Source organism: Spermophilus citellus, assembly GCF_964194105.1.
Source record: "Spermophilus citellus genome assembly, chromosome: 11".
Lineage (NCBI taxonomy): Eukaryota > Metazoa > Chordata > Mammalia > Rodentia > Sciuridae > Spermophilus > Spermophilus citellus.
The window spans coordinates 78,060,873-78,080,353 of record NC_138192.1 but is presented as its reverse complement, the minus strand read 5'-3'; the positions used below and the strand labels follow the sequence as shown (position 1 = coordinate 78,080,353).

Here is a 19,481-nt window from a genome sequence, read left to right as displayed (position 1 = left end):
TTTTTCTTTTTTAACCAATTAATTTTTGAACTCTTTTGTGCAAGCTACTATGCAAATTCTAGGTTAATATGAAAATGTATAAGACCCAATTCTATATAAATAGCTACATGGATAACTGTGATATAAAGCAGAATGCAATGTCTTATAATTAATGAACGAGAAAAGCAACTCAGTGAGACCCTGTTTCTAAAACACAAAAAGGGCTGGGAATTTGGCTAAGTGGTTAAGTGCCCCTGGGTTCAATCCCCAGTACCCACTCCCCAAAATGAGGATAATATATGCCTCAAAGGGTTTATCTGTGTACATAATGGGATTCTATATGTAAAGTGATTAGCTAAGTGCCTATAATTAACAAAGTCTGTAACTATTATCTATATAGATATGGTCAAGTAAATGTATGCATGAGTGACATACATTTGTCTGAAACATCAGAACATGGATAGTGGTTCAGTTATAGACTTAGTAGTTGTGTTTTGCAAGTTCATTCCCCTAATTAATGCAGAAGTGCAGTTGCTGTTGTGTTGAAGAAATAATAGTGACCAAACCCCTAATTAGTCATTTGAGAATAGCTAAGACCTTTTTTATTCTGAACTGCTGTTTTCTCTCCTTACTTCCCTAGGTAGCTGCCCAAATTGTAATTAGTCAGTATTTCTTGATTAAATGGAAAAATTAAGAAAGACAGACAATACAACTCTGCCTTGTCCACGATAAGTTTTATCTCTCAGAAGCAAAATGAATTTTCTGGTTAACTTTACTATGACTCTTTTCATGCTCAGTTGAGTTTGTTACTCTAGCTGAAGGACTGGGGGTGATCTAAAACACAGGCCCTTGACCAAAACTACTCAGGAGAAAATACCAGGTTAAACATGTGATTGTTTTCTTTAGCTTAAGAACTTGGTGTTAAACATTGAGGGGAAAAATACTGTTAAACTAGCCTTTAAAGTCTCTTTTTCTGGTGCCTGCAGAGAATTGAATAAATGTCACTTTAGGCTGTACATACCTAAAGAGTTGGTTGGCCTTTATATTTTTAGTAATCACATGACAAACTAGGTCTAACCTGAAGAACAGTTTAAGTGAGGCAAAGGAATTTTTTTCCATTTTATTTCCTCTTGGAACAGGACCATTTTATACCTCATTCATCATCTACAGGTATAAATGTGTGTGGGAGGGGGCGCTGGGGTTGTGGCTCAGTGGTAGAGCGCTTGCCTAGCATGCATGGGGCACTCAGTTTGATCTCCAGCACCACATAAAAATAAAAACAAATAAAATAAAGGTTTGTGCCCATCTACAACTAAAAAAAAATTTTTTTAAAGTATAAATTTGTAAAACTGAAACTTCTGTAGATGTAAATATTAGCATTTATCTTTTCATTAAAAATGTTTTTTAAGGAATAAAAAGGACTATAGACTCAAGAAAATAAGAACAAATTAGAGGTGTTTAGAAAAATCAATCTTTATGTTTGATATCTAACATAGCTTAATAACAGTTTAAGGAGCACTCATGCCCTAATTAAACTAAAATATACTTTGGGCTCATACCACCTTTAGGTTATGAAAGCTAAAGCACTACAAGTTGAATTGATTATTTTTGATGCTGGGGATCAAATCCAGGATCATGCACATACTCTTCCACTGAGCTATACCCCCAACACCTAACTCATTTAAATGTTGATTTTTATATTCTTTAAATAAAGCATAACATTGGAAACACAGTGGATTAAAATTAATTATTGTAGCATGAGGAAACCAAGTGAAGATATTCAGGAAATCAGAATGGGAAAATTGAAACCTCTTATATAGCACCTTGGTGAAAAGTGGAGGTGTTTATCTTAAAGAGCTGAGTTTTGAGTGTCTTACCCATCACCCTCCACTTCTGCCTTTCTACATCAGCAAACATCCAGGGGTTTTAAAAACATAATTACTACATCTGGGACCTATATATATAGGGAACTTATTCTCAGCTGCTCTTGATCTGGTCTCAAGCTCTCTGAATAAAAAATGTTGAGATGAGAGAATTAAAATATTGACTTTACCTACTTAAGTATAGACCCACAACAAAACTTCACATAGTAGAGACAAAACTGACCACTCCGGGGTGTTAACCATGCTCTTGATTCTGCATGAAAGTAGTATGATATCTAGTTAAACTATTTTTTAATCAAACTATTTTCAGTTTTTGTTCACTTTAAATAAAATTGGATTTTAGTTAACCTTAATCCATAATGCACAAAGAAGGGAGCTGGAAGTCTAGTTCAGTGGTAAAGTACATGCCTAGCATAATGAACAAAGAAGGATATAGATCAGCCTTTTGTAAATTACCTGGTAGTTACTAAATACCCTTAAAAAAAAAAAAGAACTGGTGCTGTATGTTAATTTTCCTCTGCTTTTAATAGTTTAAAAAATTCATTTTGTAATAATGCATGACTCATTCATTGCTCATTATCTTCCCACTGATTTTATTTTTTTAATTTTTTTTTCCTTGAGCCGGCAAGAAAATCTTACATGAGAGGAGGGAGGAACAGAGTGAGTTGAGGAATAGAGTACTTAAATACTGTTGCTTGATTTTCATTGGTTATCTCCTTTCTTATGGCAGCCAGTCTAATCCTGCCTTCCCCGGCAAATCCCTCCCTCCCCCACCTCCCTGCTAGAGGGTTCACAGGGTGTCTTGTCGCTAGAAACTGACTGCAAGCAGTATGTAGGCATCTTTCATTCAGAATGGACATTAATGTATTGAATAAAGAAGAGAGCTTTTAGAATTGTATTATTTGTCAAAATTGCCTGTCTTTTAAAAAGGGATAAAGAGAGATGCTGAACATTTTGTATGTTAGCATTGACTCTTTTTCTGCTCAGACTCTAAGTTTTCAGAAGCTTAAATATAGAGCCCTTTAAAAAAAGAAGAAGAAGAAAGAATGTCTGGTTAGTCGGCTTCTTCTGAAGAAGTGCTTCATCACCCTCCTCCACCTCTCCGTGCTGTGTCCGCAGCTCTCTGTAGGTTAGGGTTCTGTGCTGGCTGCAGAACGCTCATGTGAGCTGAATAGACTCCATCGACAGACACAGACCAATACAGGTTTTCTTTCTTTTCTCTGAATTTCAAAATGCCATCCAAAGAGTCCTGGTCGGGGAGGAAAACTAATAGAGCTGCAGTTCACAAATCAAAACAAGAGGGCCGACAGCAAGATTTATTGATAGCAGCCTTGGGAATGAAACTGGGTTCTCAAAAGTCGTCTGTGACAATCTGGCAACCTCTGAAACTCTTTGCTTATTCGCAGTTGACATCACTTGTTAGAAGAGCAACTCTGAAAGAAAATGAGCAAATTCCAAAATATGAAAAGGTTCACAATTTCAAGGTAAGAATATTTGTTTTTAGCCTTTTCTTATCATAAATGCTCATTATTTGAAATATGTAATACTAAAAGAATATCTTCTGATGTCTTTAAAACTAGGATGAGTTGACTAAAATTTTCTTGCTCTTCAAGGAAAGGAGATGTTTTAAGCCTGATTTTATTTAAGGAATGGCTGAAAAAAAGCTAATAGAAAATCATCCCCATTTTTTCTAGTGCTGTTTTAATTCTGTTTAGTCAATGTATAGACACTGGTAAGTCTTGACTAATATTAAAAGGGTCTCATTTAATGATTTTGGCATTATTTTATTTGTGATGCAAATGTATCTAAATACCTTTGTTGGCTATTGCGGGAGAGGATTAGATCTTATCTGTTCATTTCTGCTAAAAGGCTTTGGATATAAGAGGCATGTTCAGTTGCATCTGGATTGAGCAGATGGTCTGCATTTCCCATAGTTTCTGTCTTTTCTCCTCTGTTAATGAATTGACCATGATGAAAAGAGGATGGCTACCGTGGGACTGTGATGCTGCTGACACTAGGAGCTTTTCCTCACTTTTTGAGTATTTGCTTTCACCTTGTGTATGTAGTTTTTAAATTATTGTGTTAATGTATTTGTCAACTGTACCTGAATCTTCTTTCATCAAGAAGATATGTGTATTGATGCAGGCTGTGTATAGATCTTTCCTGTGCTTTTAGCATGATACGAGGCCTCGAAGTTGTGTCCTTTGCATCTTAATTCAGAGGATATATAATGTGAAGTCGTGTCTAAGGAAGCCAAGCTACACTTAGGTAGATGCACTGGTATTTATATGGTAACTTCCCAATAGTTAGACAACTTCATAGTGCACTTATATAAGACATGAGTATTTTCATTTTAGACAAAATATTGTTAACTCTGTTAAGAAGGGACTGTTTGGTTTCAAATGGTGATAAAGCTGGAAATTCTGATCTTCCGTTTATTTATTAATTTAGTCAGCATTTATTTAGCATACAGGCTTTGTACCTGGGAAGTGACCCCAAATAGGTCCTTTTGCAATATAAAGTTAAATACATGTTAAGTCTCACACACACACACACACACACACACACACACGGCTATTTGAGCAAAGATCACATGCACACTCTTTAGAAATAGCTGTGATTTTAAAATATATCATCTCCAAAGATGTATCCTCTGATTTGGTCTGCAGAAACAGGCCTTTTAAGAGTGCCATTTAATACCAAGTCAAGTTCATTTATGTGCTTTTTATCAATATTGATAAATTTGCAATTCATCCTGATTTTTAACACCAGAATTAATTTTACTCAAATGCTAATACCATGCCCCCAGTATGCTCTGCATTTTTCACATGAGGAATAGATTATTATGATCTTTAGAACATTTGAGGGTAAAAGATTCAGTTACTTAACAAAAATATTTCTGAACTATATAGGCTATGTTAACTCAGTAATATTTTCTTCTTCTTTAAATATATTTCTAAGGACCTTACCTTTCAACCAATATCTTTGCTTTAAAATGAAATAGAGTCTATCAGATTAAATACCAGATGGAAAATAAATCTGATTATGAATCTAAATAATTTATGTAGGTTACTAGGCCTCAGTTTATTCTTGCCTAATATATGACCTGGTCTTATAAGAACTATTACCAGGAAAATGACCCCAAATAAGTCCTTTTGCAAATATAAAGTTACATACATGTTAAATCACACACACAAAAAAATGGCTATTTGGATTCCTCAGCAAAGATTACATGCACTCTTTAGAAATAGCTGTGATTTTAAATATATCTCCAAAGATGTATCCTCTGATTTGGTCTGCAGAAACAGGCCTTTTAAGAGTGCCATTTTAATACCATGTCAAGTTCATTTATGTGCTTTTTATCAATATTGATTAAAAGCAAATAGATTTGTTGAAGAATTTGCATAAACAACAAGTATATTCTTTTTTCCTCCCATAGTTTATATCTTCCAGTTATTTCTCAGCTTTAACACATGACTTTATGAACAAATTCTATATGGCTAGAAAATGCTATCTATGGGACCAGTTGTGACTCTTATTAGCTGGTACCCAAACTGTTTTAAGGATAGTTGGTTTGGGTTTTTTTTGTTTGTTTGTTTGTTTTTTCTTCCAACTACATAAATCCTTCTCTGAAACTAAAACATTAAAACCAGCTAGGACTTGCTCTTAAAAAACAGTGTGCTCAGGAAAGAGCTAATATTAGTAGTTTGCATTACATATTTTCTCGAGTTGCTAATGAGGTCAGAAGTCTCAGAATTTGGTTCTTCTCATTAAAATGTTATTTTAAAAATGTGTCTGTGGTGTGGCATATATATATATATATATTTTTTTTTTTTTTTTTTTTTTTTTTTAAGGAGGGAGGTCATACTTGACTTCTGAGAATATCCCCAAAAGAATTCAGACTCTGTGGCAGGCTGTTTTTCTCCCACACAAATGCTCACTTAGAAGGTCACTGATTGTGATGTGTACATACAGTTCAGCGGTTTGTTGTGGGGGAGAACCTGAACATTTCCATAAGGATAATTATTCACGTGGCCTTGCCAGTGACTATTTTCTGTGTTGATAACAGTGTATTCTGTCTAACCACCAGCCCACTCACAGAAGCCTCATTTCAATATGGTTTTCTTTTTTGCTTCTTGAACTGCCTTGTTATGTAATGCAGTGAGGTGGAACAGCTGTCAGATCTTTTTGGGAGAGTGTGGGGACAGGAGGGTGAAGCCAAAAGCATCATATACCTTTGGTGAAGCCCTCACACAGTGAAGCCAAATAGAGCAACTGGACCTGACTCCAAACTCTGGAGGTGTTTGAGTTTAGGGTATCTTAGTAGGAGAAACAGGAGGTTTCCCATTTGCTGTTATGTAACATGGTTTCTCTTTCTAGCTGTCTCAAATTCTGTTGTTATTTATGGGGATTTGATAAAGCATCTGTCATAAGGACAGTGATGTGTCTTATGGAGGTTGTCATTTTAGAGATAAATGTTCTACATCCTTTAAAAATTATTTCCATTATCAGCTGTGAAATTAAGAGTGATATAAATTAAGAGTGAAATTTCAAAAAAGGTAGGAGAAAAGATTCTAAATATTTTCATCATGAAGAAATGATAAATGTCTGAAAAGATAGATATGTGACCCTGATTTGAACATTATACAATCTATACATGTATTGAAATATTACATGGTACCTGGTTCCCCATAAATATGTGTAATTTTTATGTGTGAATTAAAATTAGAGTGAAAATAATTTTAAACTGTACCCTGGGCCAAGTTCTCTTTTTCTAAACTTACCCTATCCTAATATCACACAGAGAAAAAATAAAGCCTCTGATATTTAAAACTAAAACAGTCATTCTAACCTCCACCCCCATTGAACCCCCAGCAGTGATTGCCTCCTACATTTGGAGACTTTCTAGATAGAATGATATTAAGTCCCAGCCATTGCGCTCAGGAGCTTGTTTATTATTTGTATCAACTTGGACAGATTGCTTAATCTCTCTAAGCCTCTTTTTCTATATCAAAAATATAGAGTTCCTGGTACATCTAGGTACATGGTAGCCCATTTTTTGTTATTATAAATCACTCCTCATGGGATATTTTTTCTGAATTTATACCAAGAAATATATGTATACTTAAGGTTTAATCTGACTCCTCATTTTCCTGCCCAGTTGCAGAAGTCATGATGCAAAGGATAACTTGGCGTGGTGGGGCTGAAGAAAGTTCTTGCTTCTTTCCCTGCTCCCAGACAGAGTAGGTGTTACATAAGAGTAGTGGCATTTTTCATGCACCATAGAATACAGTGAAATCCTTTTTATTTCTCTTAATTCCTCCAAATTGAACTGTTAAATGTTTTATCTAGTTTGTTGCTTAATGATGAAAACTCTATAGCAAAAATGCAAGATTTGGGATGGGGTTGTGGCTCAGCAGTAGTGTGCTCACCTAGCACGTGGGAGGTGCTGGATTCAATCCTCAGCACCACATAAAAATAAATAAATAAAATAAAGGTATTGGGTCCAACTACAACTAAAAAAAAATTAAAATTAAAAATGCAAGGTTAGATAGAATAGTATAGTAGCAGAAGCTGGGTTACATAGGCAGATTAAAAAAATAAAAAAAACATTAAGAATTACACGACAGGTGTACTCAGTGGTACAGCACTTGCCTAGTACATGCAAGGCCTAGGATTTGATTCCTAGCACCACAAAAAAGAAAATTGTAGTGAGTAGATACTTTAACACATAAATTTAATTCTTTTTTAAGATAGTCTTGAAAATGGTGAATGGTTTTTAGTTTCAAGTACTAAAATTCTACATGTAAATGAAAGATGTGAGATATTAACAGATCTAATGTTGCCAAGATAATATGCAAGCAATGAATCCTGAAATGTGAATCGATACTATAATTAAAATAACATTATAACATGAACCTTAAACTATTTAATAATATCACTGATTCAGGATTGCTAGGATAAAGAAATAATAGTGCACCCAGCCCTCCTGGCCTGTAGACCAGTTCTGCTGTTTGATAACCTGAAGGGTAGCAGGAACCAGCAGTTCTGCTCAAAGTTGTCTTTTCTTTCTCTCCAGTGTCACAGGCAAAGCCAGGCCCACTGGTCTTTCATTTGATTCACATTTGAGAATAAGTACAAAAGGAATCAACAAATAAAAATAAAGCATTTTGTTTGTTTCCTTTTATCCCCCAGTGCTGGGCTGAGCCCAAGGCTTTATGCAGGCTAGGCACTACATCCCCAGCCCTAAAAATAGTTTTTAAATTAATCATGGAGTTAACACTATATGATCTGTAAATTCCCATTACAGCTCTAAAATTCTCTGATTGAATTATATTGAGACACATTAGATTTGTTCTAAATATTTTGTTTTTCATAATTAAAATTTTATTTAGGTCCATTTGGGGAAAATTTTTCAATATATTGATTTGAAAAGTAACTAAAACTGTGTACAAAATAAGATTATTTTAAAACTGGTTATATTAAACAACAGTGAAATATATTCAAGGAACATGCCTGTTCACTTTCTTTGTATTACACCCACCAACCATCACAAAGCCTTTTCCTTTCCCCCATTCTTCCTTACTTTTCCCCATGTCTAGTAAAATGTGTGCATCTAGTAGAAGCTCAAGAAACATTTGTTGAATGACTAAATGGGTACATGGTATGGTATGGTAGAACTGTTGTTATTTTGAAACCACTTTCATGATAGCAGGAAATTCAATACAAAAATAGATTCTGCTAATGATCTTAAGATCTGTATTGTATTTTTAAAATCAGATTTCTGTGTTTTTAAAATGCAATGAAATTCAAGATCCCCATGTTATCTCATATTTAACTAGAGAATCTCTGTGCACATAATGCTCAGCAATTTGAATATTGTTTTGAATTAAGTAATGTAAAAGAAGATCCATACAACATTACAGAATGGAAAAGGCAACCTGGGATGCCTCATTAAGCTTCTGTAATAATGTCACTCTTCATTTCTGGATATGAACATGGAGTATCAACATAAGCACTTTGAAGGGATAAGTAATATTTTTCTCCAAGTAAGAGGTTAAATGGAATTATATATATTTCCATTATATACACACACTCTCTCTCTTCCTAGTTTTGAATGTGGGCCACTTGCAAGAGAAGACAGAAATAGCAAAAATAAGTGCTTAGCATGGGTTCTCTCTGCCTAGGGCAGTCAGACATGGAAAGGGCTGATGAAGAGAAACTGGGAGACTGAACAAGATCATCTGTAAGGTCCCTGTGAGCACTGCATTTCTGTTGCTGTCTGGTATAGTGCTTATCAGCTGCTGTGGAAGCCAGATGGGGAACAGATATACTGTACCTTTTACTTCTGCCTGTGCTGTTTGTGAGGAGGACCACAGGGACTCATTGTGCACTTCCCATGGGTGCTCAGCCTCACCCTCCTGTCCTTCCAATGGTTTGTAATGCCGATGAGGAACTGGCTGTGGCACCTCTAGGGTCAATCTGGATCATTACCTACCCCTAATAATCCAGAAAGGCACATCACAAGGCTCCTGTTGGTTTGCACATAGTTGCATTCTACTTCTTCACAGCCATTTCGTAGGGTATAGGATTTAAGTTACTTTGTTTCACTGAGGAGAAACCCACAATGTTATTTTCATGTTATTACTCTCAAGATGTTTTATAATCTGTCTTCATTCCCCAGTTTCACAGTATTACTTCTCTCTGTGATACTGCATTGCCAATACAGATTACCATTTGTAAAACTACATACCAGTATCTTTTAGTTTCCTTCCATTCAAGTTTGCTAGTATTTCATTTTTAAAATATTTTAAGTGGACATGTTTTGAAAACACTTTCCTTTCCAGTCTCTTGGTCTGTACAAGTCCCTACCCAAGTCTATGTGGGCCCAGAAAAAATACTCTTAATATACATGTTATGTTACTGGAGGACATAATAACTAAATCTTTTGGGGGTGGGGGGAATCCCATTAACAGTGTTGAAACATCTTGCCCACATGATCTCTCTAATCTAAAAGCTGTTTTGGCTTTCCTGGCATGTTTTCTCCATTTCCTCATTACTCATCCCTCAAGTATTTACTGAGCAACTCTTATGTGCATACCAATCTGCTAGACATAGAAAGGGGATAAGTAGTATGTAACACATGATCCTCGACCTTGGACATACACAAACTAAAAAAGAAAGCAAACATCAATACAGTGAGAAGGATGAGGAGAACATAATAGTATTATTCATGACAAATAAAATTAAAGGTGTTTTAACTGCCAGTTTTGATGTGTAAGTAATAATGCCATATTCTTCGTGGTTCGGTATGCCATATACAAATATGTTAAATGGTTGTTACCTAAAATGACATCTTTTCTTGAAACTATTTGATAGCAAAAATAAGAATGCAGGGCAGGAGATGTAGCTCAATGATGAAGATCTTGCCTGGCATGCACAAGGAATGGGTTCAATTCCCAGCACGATGTGCACACAAAGTATACAACTTGTAATAATAGAGAGTAGGGTTTTTCCCCCTATACTAAAAACATTGAACATGAGATCTACCCCCCCCCCAAAACGTAAGTGCTCAACACAGTATTATTAACTAAAGGCACAGTGTAGTACAGCAGATATCCAGAGCTTGTTCATTTTGTATAACAAACTCTAAACATGTTGAACAGCACCCACCATTTTCCCCTCCTTCTAGCCCCTGGCAACCATTCTCTTTGTTTCTGAGAATTAGACTGTTTTAGATTCCTCATATGAGTGGACATGTAGTTTTTGTCCTTATGTGACAAGCTTATTTCACTTCACAAAATATCCTCCAGGTTCATCCCTATTTCATGTAGAACAAGAATTCCTTCTTTTTTCAGACTGAATAAATATTCCATTGCCTGCATATATCACATTTTCTTTATTCATCCATCAATGAACATTTAGGTTATTTTCATAGCTTGGCTGTTGTGAATAATGCTGCCTTTAACACACAGTGCAGATAACTCTTTGAGATTCTGATTTCAGTCCTTTTATATTTATATACCCAGAAGTAGAGCTGCTGGATCATGAGGTAGCTCTATTTTTAATTTTTCAAGCAGTCTCCATACTGTTTTCTGTAGCAACTATACCCTTTTACATTCCCACAAACACTTCAAGGATTCCAGTTTCTACACATCTTCACCAACACTTGTTATTTTGTTTGTTGTGTATTTTTTATAGCAGCCATTCTAACTAGTGTGAGGTGATATCCCATTGTAGTTTTTAATTTACATTTTCCTGATAACTAATGATATTATACATTCATTTCCTATGCCTGTTGGCCATATTCTTTGGATAACTATTTATTCAAGTCCTTTGCCCTTTTCTTTTTGTTTTTGGAGATAAAGTCCAACTGTGTTTCCCTGGCTGTCCTTGAACCCCTTGGATTCTTAAGCGATTCTCTCAACTCAGCTTTATGAGTGTCTGAGACTATAGGCACATACCACCATGCCCAGTTTTGACAATTTTGTAGGAGAATTATTTCTTGGTTTTGTTATTGAGTTATAGGAGTTCCTTATATATTTTGGACATAACTTCTTAATGGGTGTGTGATTTACAGATATTTTCTCTGATTTTATAGGTGACCTTACTCCATTGATTGCTTCCTTTACTGGATAGAAGCTTTTAAGTTTGCTGTAGTCCCATTTATTTTTGTTTTTGTTCTTTTAAAATGTGAGTAGATTTGTAAGTTTTTCTGATCAGGAGACTGTTAGTAGAACTTACAAGGTATTTGATTTATTTTGGGGAACTAAACACCAAATAAGATAAACATTTTAGGGAAGGGAAAAAAAGGAAGAATCTAATGGCTACCCTTGAAACCAAGATTTGGGGTTGTCACTTTCAAATCCCTGAGGAGGAGAGCCTGACTCTGTCTTGCCAGAACCTATACTGATTCTTATTTCTAGCATCCTGTGTGAGTCCCTCTGGCATCGGATTACATCTAATGCAGTATTAACTACTTACAGCATCTTTTTCACCTGCCAGCTTGATATTTTAGAAAATTTATTTTCTCCAAAATTTATCCCTAAGTAGAGAACCAGCCAGGCATGTGACTTCTAACAACAAGTTAGGGGTGTAAACCCATAGGAATAACACACAGTAAAAGTCACTCCAAGCCAGGTATGGTGGTGCATGCCTGTCTGTAATCCCAGCAGCTTGGGAGGCTGAGACAGGAGGATCACAAGTTCAAAGCCAGCCTCAGCAAAAGCAAGTCCCTAAGCAACTCAGTGAGACCCTGTCTCTAAATAAAATACAAAATAGGGCTGGGGATGTGGCTCAGTGGCTACGTGTCCCTGAGTTCAATCCCTGATAACCCCCCAAAAAATCATTTCAGTAGTTAATGATAAGGGGTGCTGGGTCTTAAAAATCTTCGTGATTTTTAAGTATTCTCGCCACATAAGGTATGATAAGTATGTGAAATTATTCATATGTAAATAACTCAATTTAGCCATTCTACAATGTGTATGTAGTTCAAAATATGTTGTACATGATAAATATGTGCAATTTTTATTTGTCAATTAAAAAATTTCAAAGAAGTTTATAAGTCACTTCTTCTAGAATTCTATCTCTTTAGTTTATGGGTCCACGTTACAAGGATTAGTTTTTTCCTATTTTGGGTACACATTGGTACTTTGGCTAACCTTGTAGTCTGTTGTATCACATATTCATTCTCCTCTTCCAGATTCAACTGAGGATTGGGTCTTATTTTATTTTGCTGATTTTTAAGCTAATAGGAAAATACATATGTTATATTTTATATCTCTAGTTTCAAACCTTGTTTAATCAGCAGATTATGCTGGCATAGTTCCTTGACTCTCTGTGTCAGCTTTCCCTAGAAGACCAAGAGTCTTATAAGAGGCAAGGCCTACCATGACTTTAATAAGGTCAAAGAGTATGTTTACATGCAAAAATGGATGGAATTCAAGAGCATCATGTTGAGTGAAATAAGCCAAACTCAAAAGTTAAGGGTCATATTTCTCATATTTCTCATATGTAGAAGCTGGAGAGAAAAAAAGGAATCATGAAAACAGAAGGGCGACCAGTAGAATGCAGGAAGGGGACCAGGAGATGGAGGAAGGGAAAGAAAAGGGAAATACTGAGGGATGAAATTAATCAACTTAAATTGTTACATCATGTGCATGTACAAATATATAAAAAAATGAATCCCACTGTTATGTATAGTGATAATGCACCAATAAAAAATTTAAATAAAATGGGAATAACTGAAAAAGAGTATTATACATCCTAACATCTTACTTTGTTTTGTCTATATTATCAGGTTCCCCGTATCTCATTAAACTCATCATCATCATTCAACATTCATTGTGTAATGGTGCTTGACACACAAAAAAGTCATTGTTTTCATTAGAGAAGCCAGGGCGCAGAAAGGAAGAGGCAGTCATATACAAAGGAAATAAAATCTCATTTTTAAAATAAGATCTTGGCTTTTCTAGCTGGATACTGTAGCATACACCTATAATCCCAGCTGCCTGGGAGGCTGAGGCAGGAGGATCTCAAGTTCAAGGCCAGCTTGGGAAACTTAGCAAGACCTTGTCTCAAAATAAAAAATAAAAAGGGCTGGGATGTAATTCAGTGTTAGAGCAACTTGTGTGAGATTTGATCCCGAGTTCTGGGACGGGGGGAAAAAAGATACTGGCTTTTCTTTTTAAAATGCTATACCACAAAACAGTTAGTAGCTGAAGAGCCATTAAACTATTTTTTTTTTTATATAAACACTATATCATTCAGGGCTTTTTAGGTTTTCTTGTCTCTCCTCATAAGAGTCTTCTGAACATAATAAGATTGGAGACCTATAAAGGGCCAGGGTGTTAGCCCAGTGGTGTTATACTTCTGAAGAACCCTTCTTCAGGGGCCGGGGTTGTAGTTCATTGGAAGAATGTTTGCCTAGAACATGGGAGGCACTGGGTTTCATCCTAGCAACCACATAAAAGTAAGCAAACAAACAAAGAAAATAAAGGTATGTGTCTATCTAGAAAACCCTGCATTATCAAGTGTTTACTTTTTACATTTTTATTTTCTTTGGAGAGCAAAAATAGTATGTTTTGTACAGTGCTAACCAGATTTAAATAAAAAGAATACATCTAGTTTTTGGTCCACGGGAGGCAGAGGCTTCTTGTCATATTAGGTGACCATCTCCAGGGGTTGTATTAGAGATGCTGTCTGGGCTATCCATGTGAATCAGTTTGCCTGAATCTGGCCTAAAATGTCAGGTTCACTTGTTTTCTTTTTTTAGAACTATCTCTGTTTGGAGCTCCTACACATGGCACAGCCCTGATCTCTGCATACTTAGTAAACATGCCCTTGTTCATAAAGAGAAGTCCATCTCTGCTAGTTTGCTTTACTCGTTTTGAGAGCTCATTGTTCCACTAATATATGACATTGCTTCAGAGAGAGAGAGAATTTTAATCTATTTAGAACCCATGAATGATATTTAACATTTGGGAGACTTTCATTGCAAATGTCAGAAGGCCTGATCCATGCTAACTAAGGCAAAAAGAGAATTTATTGTATCACACAGTAGGAATAGTCCAGCATTAATTGAAAATATCCATCAACTCGGGATCTTAAAATACTCCCAGAATCCTGTCTCCGAACTCTCTATTTTTAGATTACCTCTTATTGACAGACAGAGGCTCCAGCTCTGTCTCCTCCCAGATTCCAGTCCACTGCAGAGAGACTATTTGTTCAGGTTCTGGGCTTAGCAGTCATTCACCCAGTTTTATCACGTGCCTGTTTCTGCACCAGTAGCTCCAGTCAGGACAGTGGAATGTGCTGATTGGCTTAGATCTAGGTTATATATTTACATTAAATATGGAAGTTTCTAAGGCCAACAATGAGAATGAAGAAGATGTGATTAAAATTTACATACACCTAATAACATGTTCAAAATACATAAAGCAACAACTGAACTAACAGTGAAATAGACAAGTCCACGGTTATTGCTAGAAGGTTCAATATTTCTGTCAGTGATAGAATAGGTTAAAAGACTTAAACAACAGTATCAACCAATTTGACCTGATTAGTATTTATAGAATATTCTACTCAATAAAATCATAATATACATATTTTTCAAGTAATGGCAGATGCACTAAATAGACAGTATTCTGGGCCATAAAACAAGTATCAATAAAAACATTGGAATCAAATAAAACCTATCCTCTTACAATTAAATATTAAATAAGTATCTGAAAATTTTCGAAGTATGGTGTATTTAGAAATTAAATAGTATATTGCTCAATAACATGAATTAAAGAAGAAATTATAAGAAACATTAGAAAATATTTCTGAGAAGAAAAATATTAAAATTTGTGGAATATGGTTTAAAGTATGGCTTATAGGGAAGTTTATACTGTTGAATGCTTACATTAGAAAAAGGGGGAAAAAATCTTAAATTGGTGAACTAAGCTTCCACCTTAAAAGACTAGAAAAAGAACCAATTAGACCAAGTAATGGAAGGAAAGAAACATTAAAGAGCAGCAATCAGTGACATAGGAAAATAAAAAATAACGAAAACAGAAAAATCAGGATCTCTTATTACTAAGACTTTTAAGAGGATTTTAACCACATATTTTGTGTAGATTTGGGGGGTTTTTTTTGGGGGGGGAGGTGGTGGTGGTTGTTGTTTTGTTTTGTTTTTACAATGCTAGGGATCAAAGCCAAACCTTCACTCAGGCTAGGCATCACTCTACCACTGAGCTACATTCCAGCCCACATAGTTTGATAATTTCCTATGTTTAGTGAAACCTGTTTCCAGGTGTCTTATAGAGATGCCTGCCTTCATATTGTAATGTGTGTTGACAGTGCCTCTTTGGACAACGCTTCTACAACCAAGCCAAAGAGAAATTGACAGCTGATTGTGGAAATGTTAAATTAGTGCAGACTTGGCTTCAAGGAACTGTGGATTGCAAAGTAATGTGGATTAGTCTGAGGCATTTTTTGTTTCTCCGTGTTCAATTTACCTATTTGTAATGTAGTATAGAGGTTTTCTGTCACTCAGCTATTAATTGTAAAGTGCTTTTTATTGTCCAACCAGCTGGTCCATTTATTTTCTTTTCCTATTATACCTACATAATATAACTTTAGAGGATTGGTATTTTGAGGTATTGATTGACTGCGTTGATTTTTTTTAACTACTTATATTTGAATGCAAACTCATTCATCCAAGTAATGAAGCTGACTTTCAAAGAAATGTTTTAGGTTATGACATTTGATATTTTAAAGCCTTTAGTATGATTCAATTTAGAGGTAAAACTATTAGAAGAAAGGATTTTTTTAAAGAAATTAAAATTACAGGTTTTATAAAACTTTAAACATCCATAGTTTGAAATGAAAAGTGTTTCTGAATTTCCTGTTGTAATTATTATATTTTGTTATACAATCTGTACCTTGTCACATGATCCAAAAAAAAATAGATAAAAGGATTGCTTTGAGAATTTTGATGTTTCTACTTCCTGAAGCCTGGGTTTCAAATTGATGATACTGTCCCCAGCACCACCAAAAAAAGAAAAATCCACAGAAAAACAAAACACTCTAGTTCAAATTGATAACCACTCTTTCAGCGTAGAACAGAACACTGGCACCAGAAACCATGTCTGTCTGTGTTGTAGCGTTAAAATGGTTGTATATGATTCTGAGCCAGTTCACTATCTGTGGCCCACTTATAACCTCACTGTGTTTGTGCTGCAGCAACTCGGCTTTAACTGTAGAGGTATTTCTCCTTCACTGGCATAGCATTGCCTGGGGGAATGGATAGATCATGAAGGACTTCATTAAATAAACAAACAAACAAACAAATAAATAAATAAACTCTATAAGTAAGACCCTATATCAAATTATAGTGGATGCGTTCTCATGAGTGGAATTGATAATTCATTATTTATCTACATGTTTATTTAAAGTAGTAGTGTTTCATACACCATTTAATAAAGAACATTTTCAAAATGTTCTTCATGTGGAAGGAGAACCATACTACTATATTGCCCTAATAATTGCCATGCTGGCATAGTAACACCAGTGTTATTATAGTCTGGCCAATATTTTCCCTGTAATTACTTCTCATAGCTCAGGACTTCATTTATTTGTGGTATGGCCAATGGAAGTCCAGTAGGCTTTTAAGGCATTTCCCTCAATTTTGAACTCTTGAAACATTAGATCACCAATTTTCTGTTATTTGTCATCCTGATCAAAGTGATGCTTCTGGCTGTGTTAACTTGCACAGTTAAGTATGTGCCTTACAGAGACCCACGAATCCTCCCCTGTATGATCATCTCCTAGCAGCTCCTCACAGAGGGTGACAGTGCTTGGGCCCTGCTCCAGCCATCCAGCGTCTCCTTCACTTCTCACCACTCCTGGCCACTGACTGTGCTCCTCCTCCTATTCCCAGCACCTGCAGTTCCAACCATTGCCTAAAGCTATGCTTCAGCAAGTACTTGGCACAGTTCTTCCTTTCCTGCCGTGGTCACCACATTACACCCCCATTTCATCAGAATGGCCAGCATAATATCAATGCTGGTGACTTAACTCTACTTAACCTCACTGTGTTTGCTATAGATTTTTCTCAAGAGTTACAGCCAGTAGTCTTGATTAAATTTAACTAAACAACAGGCAGGAAGATATCACCTTGCTACAAAGACACTCCTATTTAAGTACTCTTCCCACATTTTTTGCATGACCTCTTACACAATTTCATGCATTTTTCACATCACATGAATCAAAAAGTTTAAAACCATCTAGAAAGACTGCCTTTGGTCACTTAAAAGAGTGCATCCTGGTTGCCCTAAAGATAAAAATGGGGGTGGGAGGGTCTTTCCTGCCCAGCTCTCTGCTACCTACCTTCCTTTAGTTTTGATTTTGATCACCTGTTCTCTCTCTTCGTGGCCCAATACCATGTTGGAGAACCAACACAACTAAGCTGCAGCTGAAATGTCATTGCCACCTTTCCAAGCAGAGTTTCCCAGCCCCTACATGTTCTTATGTCCAACACCATGATTTACACTTGCAGCAAGCTTTGCAAGCATATTCCATTGCTGTTGCATTTATTCCTATTTCTCAAGGGAGGGTGTTTGGTTTGGAGGGATAATGAAGACAATCCTGAATTTATCTTTCCATAGCATGGATTTTTTTTTTCTGTTTCCCTTATTGGCATTCAAACTGGAGGTGTGAATGCTATAAACGTGATGAGTACCAAGTGCGTTAGTTTCTTTATATAACCCAGGATTTTGGTCAGCAGACTCAATTGAGAATAGCTGCAGTTTTTACCAAGGTCAGTGCCCGGGAGATGTGACACTGGCCTGTGTCCTTGAGCCCCTAAGTATCCCTTCCACCTCATACCCTGTTCTTTTCAGCCTGGTTCTGACCAGTGCCATCACTGATTGGACTCTATTCAGTAATCTAGCCTTTCTTATGAATTGATAGTTATTACATGGAAAGGAGTTGTTTCAGGCAAAAAGCAATCCCAAGTGCCATGATAATAAAGTTGTATTTTTTTCCAGTTGCAAAAAAAAGAGGAGATGGCTTTTAAACTAGTTGGTTATGTCCTTTGTTCATTAAGGTGTAATTCCTGCTGTATACTGTCACTTTCATTTGTCAAGGTAGCCTAGAAAAAATATCTGTGGCCCACTTATAAGGTTGCTTTCTTTGGTACTGTCCCTGATTTCACTTACATTGTACATACTGGCATTGATTGCTCTTTTGAATTGTCTTAACAAAATACCCTCCCCAAAGCAAACCATTTTTGTAAATTGATGGAATGATTTGTTTAAATACCAGTAAGGAAAAAAATAGTGCCATCTACAAAGGACTTGGTCCTCTCCCACCTTCCAAAACCAGTGTGTCTTTAAAGTGGTACAGTCAATAATAAAAGCAGAGGTAGTTTCTGCTTGTAAGAAACAGTAATGACTTGGTGGAAGAAATAGAATAAAGTAAGATGCTGCTAGTGTCTCATTCATCACAAGATCACTGTCCATAAGCATTGGTTGTACGAAACACAGGCAAGGAGCCAATTCTTCATTGTTCAAAAGGCCTTTTAAGAGGCAGATGGAACATTTTCTTGGTTTACATCCAGTGCAAGCAAAATTCTGTTATTACATTTTCTGGTCCACAACTAAGAAACTGTGATAGGAAAAGGGAAAAAAGGAATATGAAAAAATTTACAGCCATGGAAAATGAGAAGTGAAAGGAAAACTAAAACAGACTTAGGGAAACACAAAAATTTAGGGCCTTTAATATTAAAAATACTGTAAAAATGACAAAATGATGAGTTTCTGTATCACACAGTGAGTTTCCATTAGTTGTGTATATTGTAAAAGATGCAGTAGTTTTGATTCCCTGAGCACTGACCAGATCTCTGATGGGCCTCTACTGTAGGTAGGCCATTCTGACCATTCCCTGGTAAGGTATCAAGTTTTAAGTCCAAATCCCCATACTCCATGTGACCCATTCCAGGCCTCCTTACCCCTCTGTCCCCCCTTCTCCTTTCTTAGCATCCTCCTAAGCAGAAAGAGTCCCTAAGGTGCAATAATAATTATATTTTGAATGCCCATTGTATTTTGAATCATTTTTAAAACAGATAATTAAAAT

General features: G+C 35.9%; 1 protein-coding gene and 1 long non-coding RNA gene across 9 annotated transcripts in view; one reads left to right on the top strand and one right to left on the bottom strand.

The window, feature by feature from the left end:
* LOC308631251 overlaps positions 1-19,481 on the bottom strand; it is a 930,091-nt gene that overhangs the window by 610,596 nt on the left and 300,014 nt on the right. The gene's annotated exons all lie outside the window — the stretch shown is intronic.
* The window catches only part of CHN1 (chimerin 1), a 187,427-nt gene that overhangs the window by 138,411 nt on the left and 29,535 nt on the right, over positions 1-19,481 (top strand). For 6 of the 8 annotated variants that reach the window (XM_081260669.1, XM_081260670.1, XM_081260673.1 and 3 more), the window contains one exon: positions 3,269-3,346. The exons of 1 other annotated variant lie outside the window; for it this stretch is intronic. In XM_081260669.1, coding sequence (XP_081116795.1) covers positions 3,269-3,346 — 78 coding nt within the window. Of the gene's footprint in view, positions 1-2,708; positions 3,067-3,268; positions 3,347-19,481 lie in introns of those variants that run through there. One more of the 8 variants, XM_081260675.1, reaches the window with a different exon arrangement.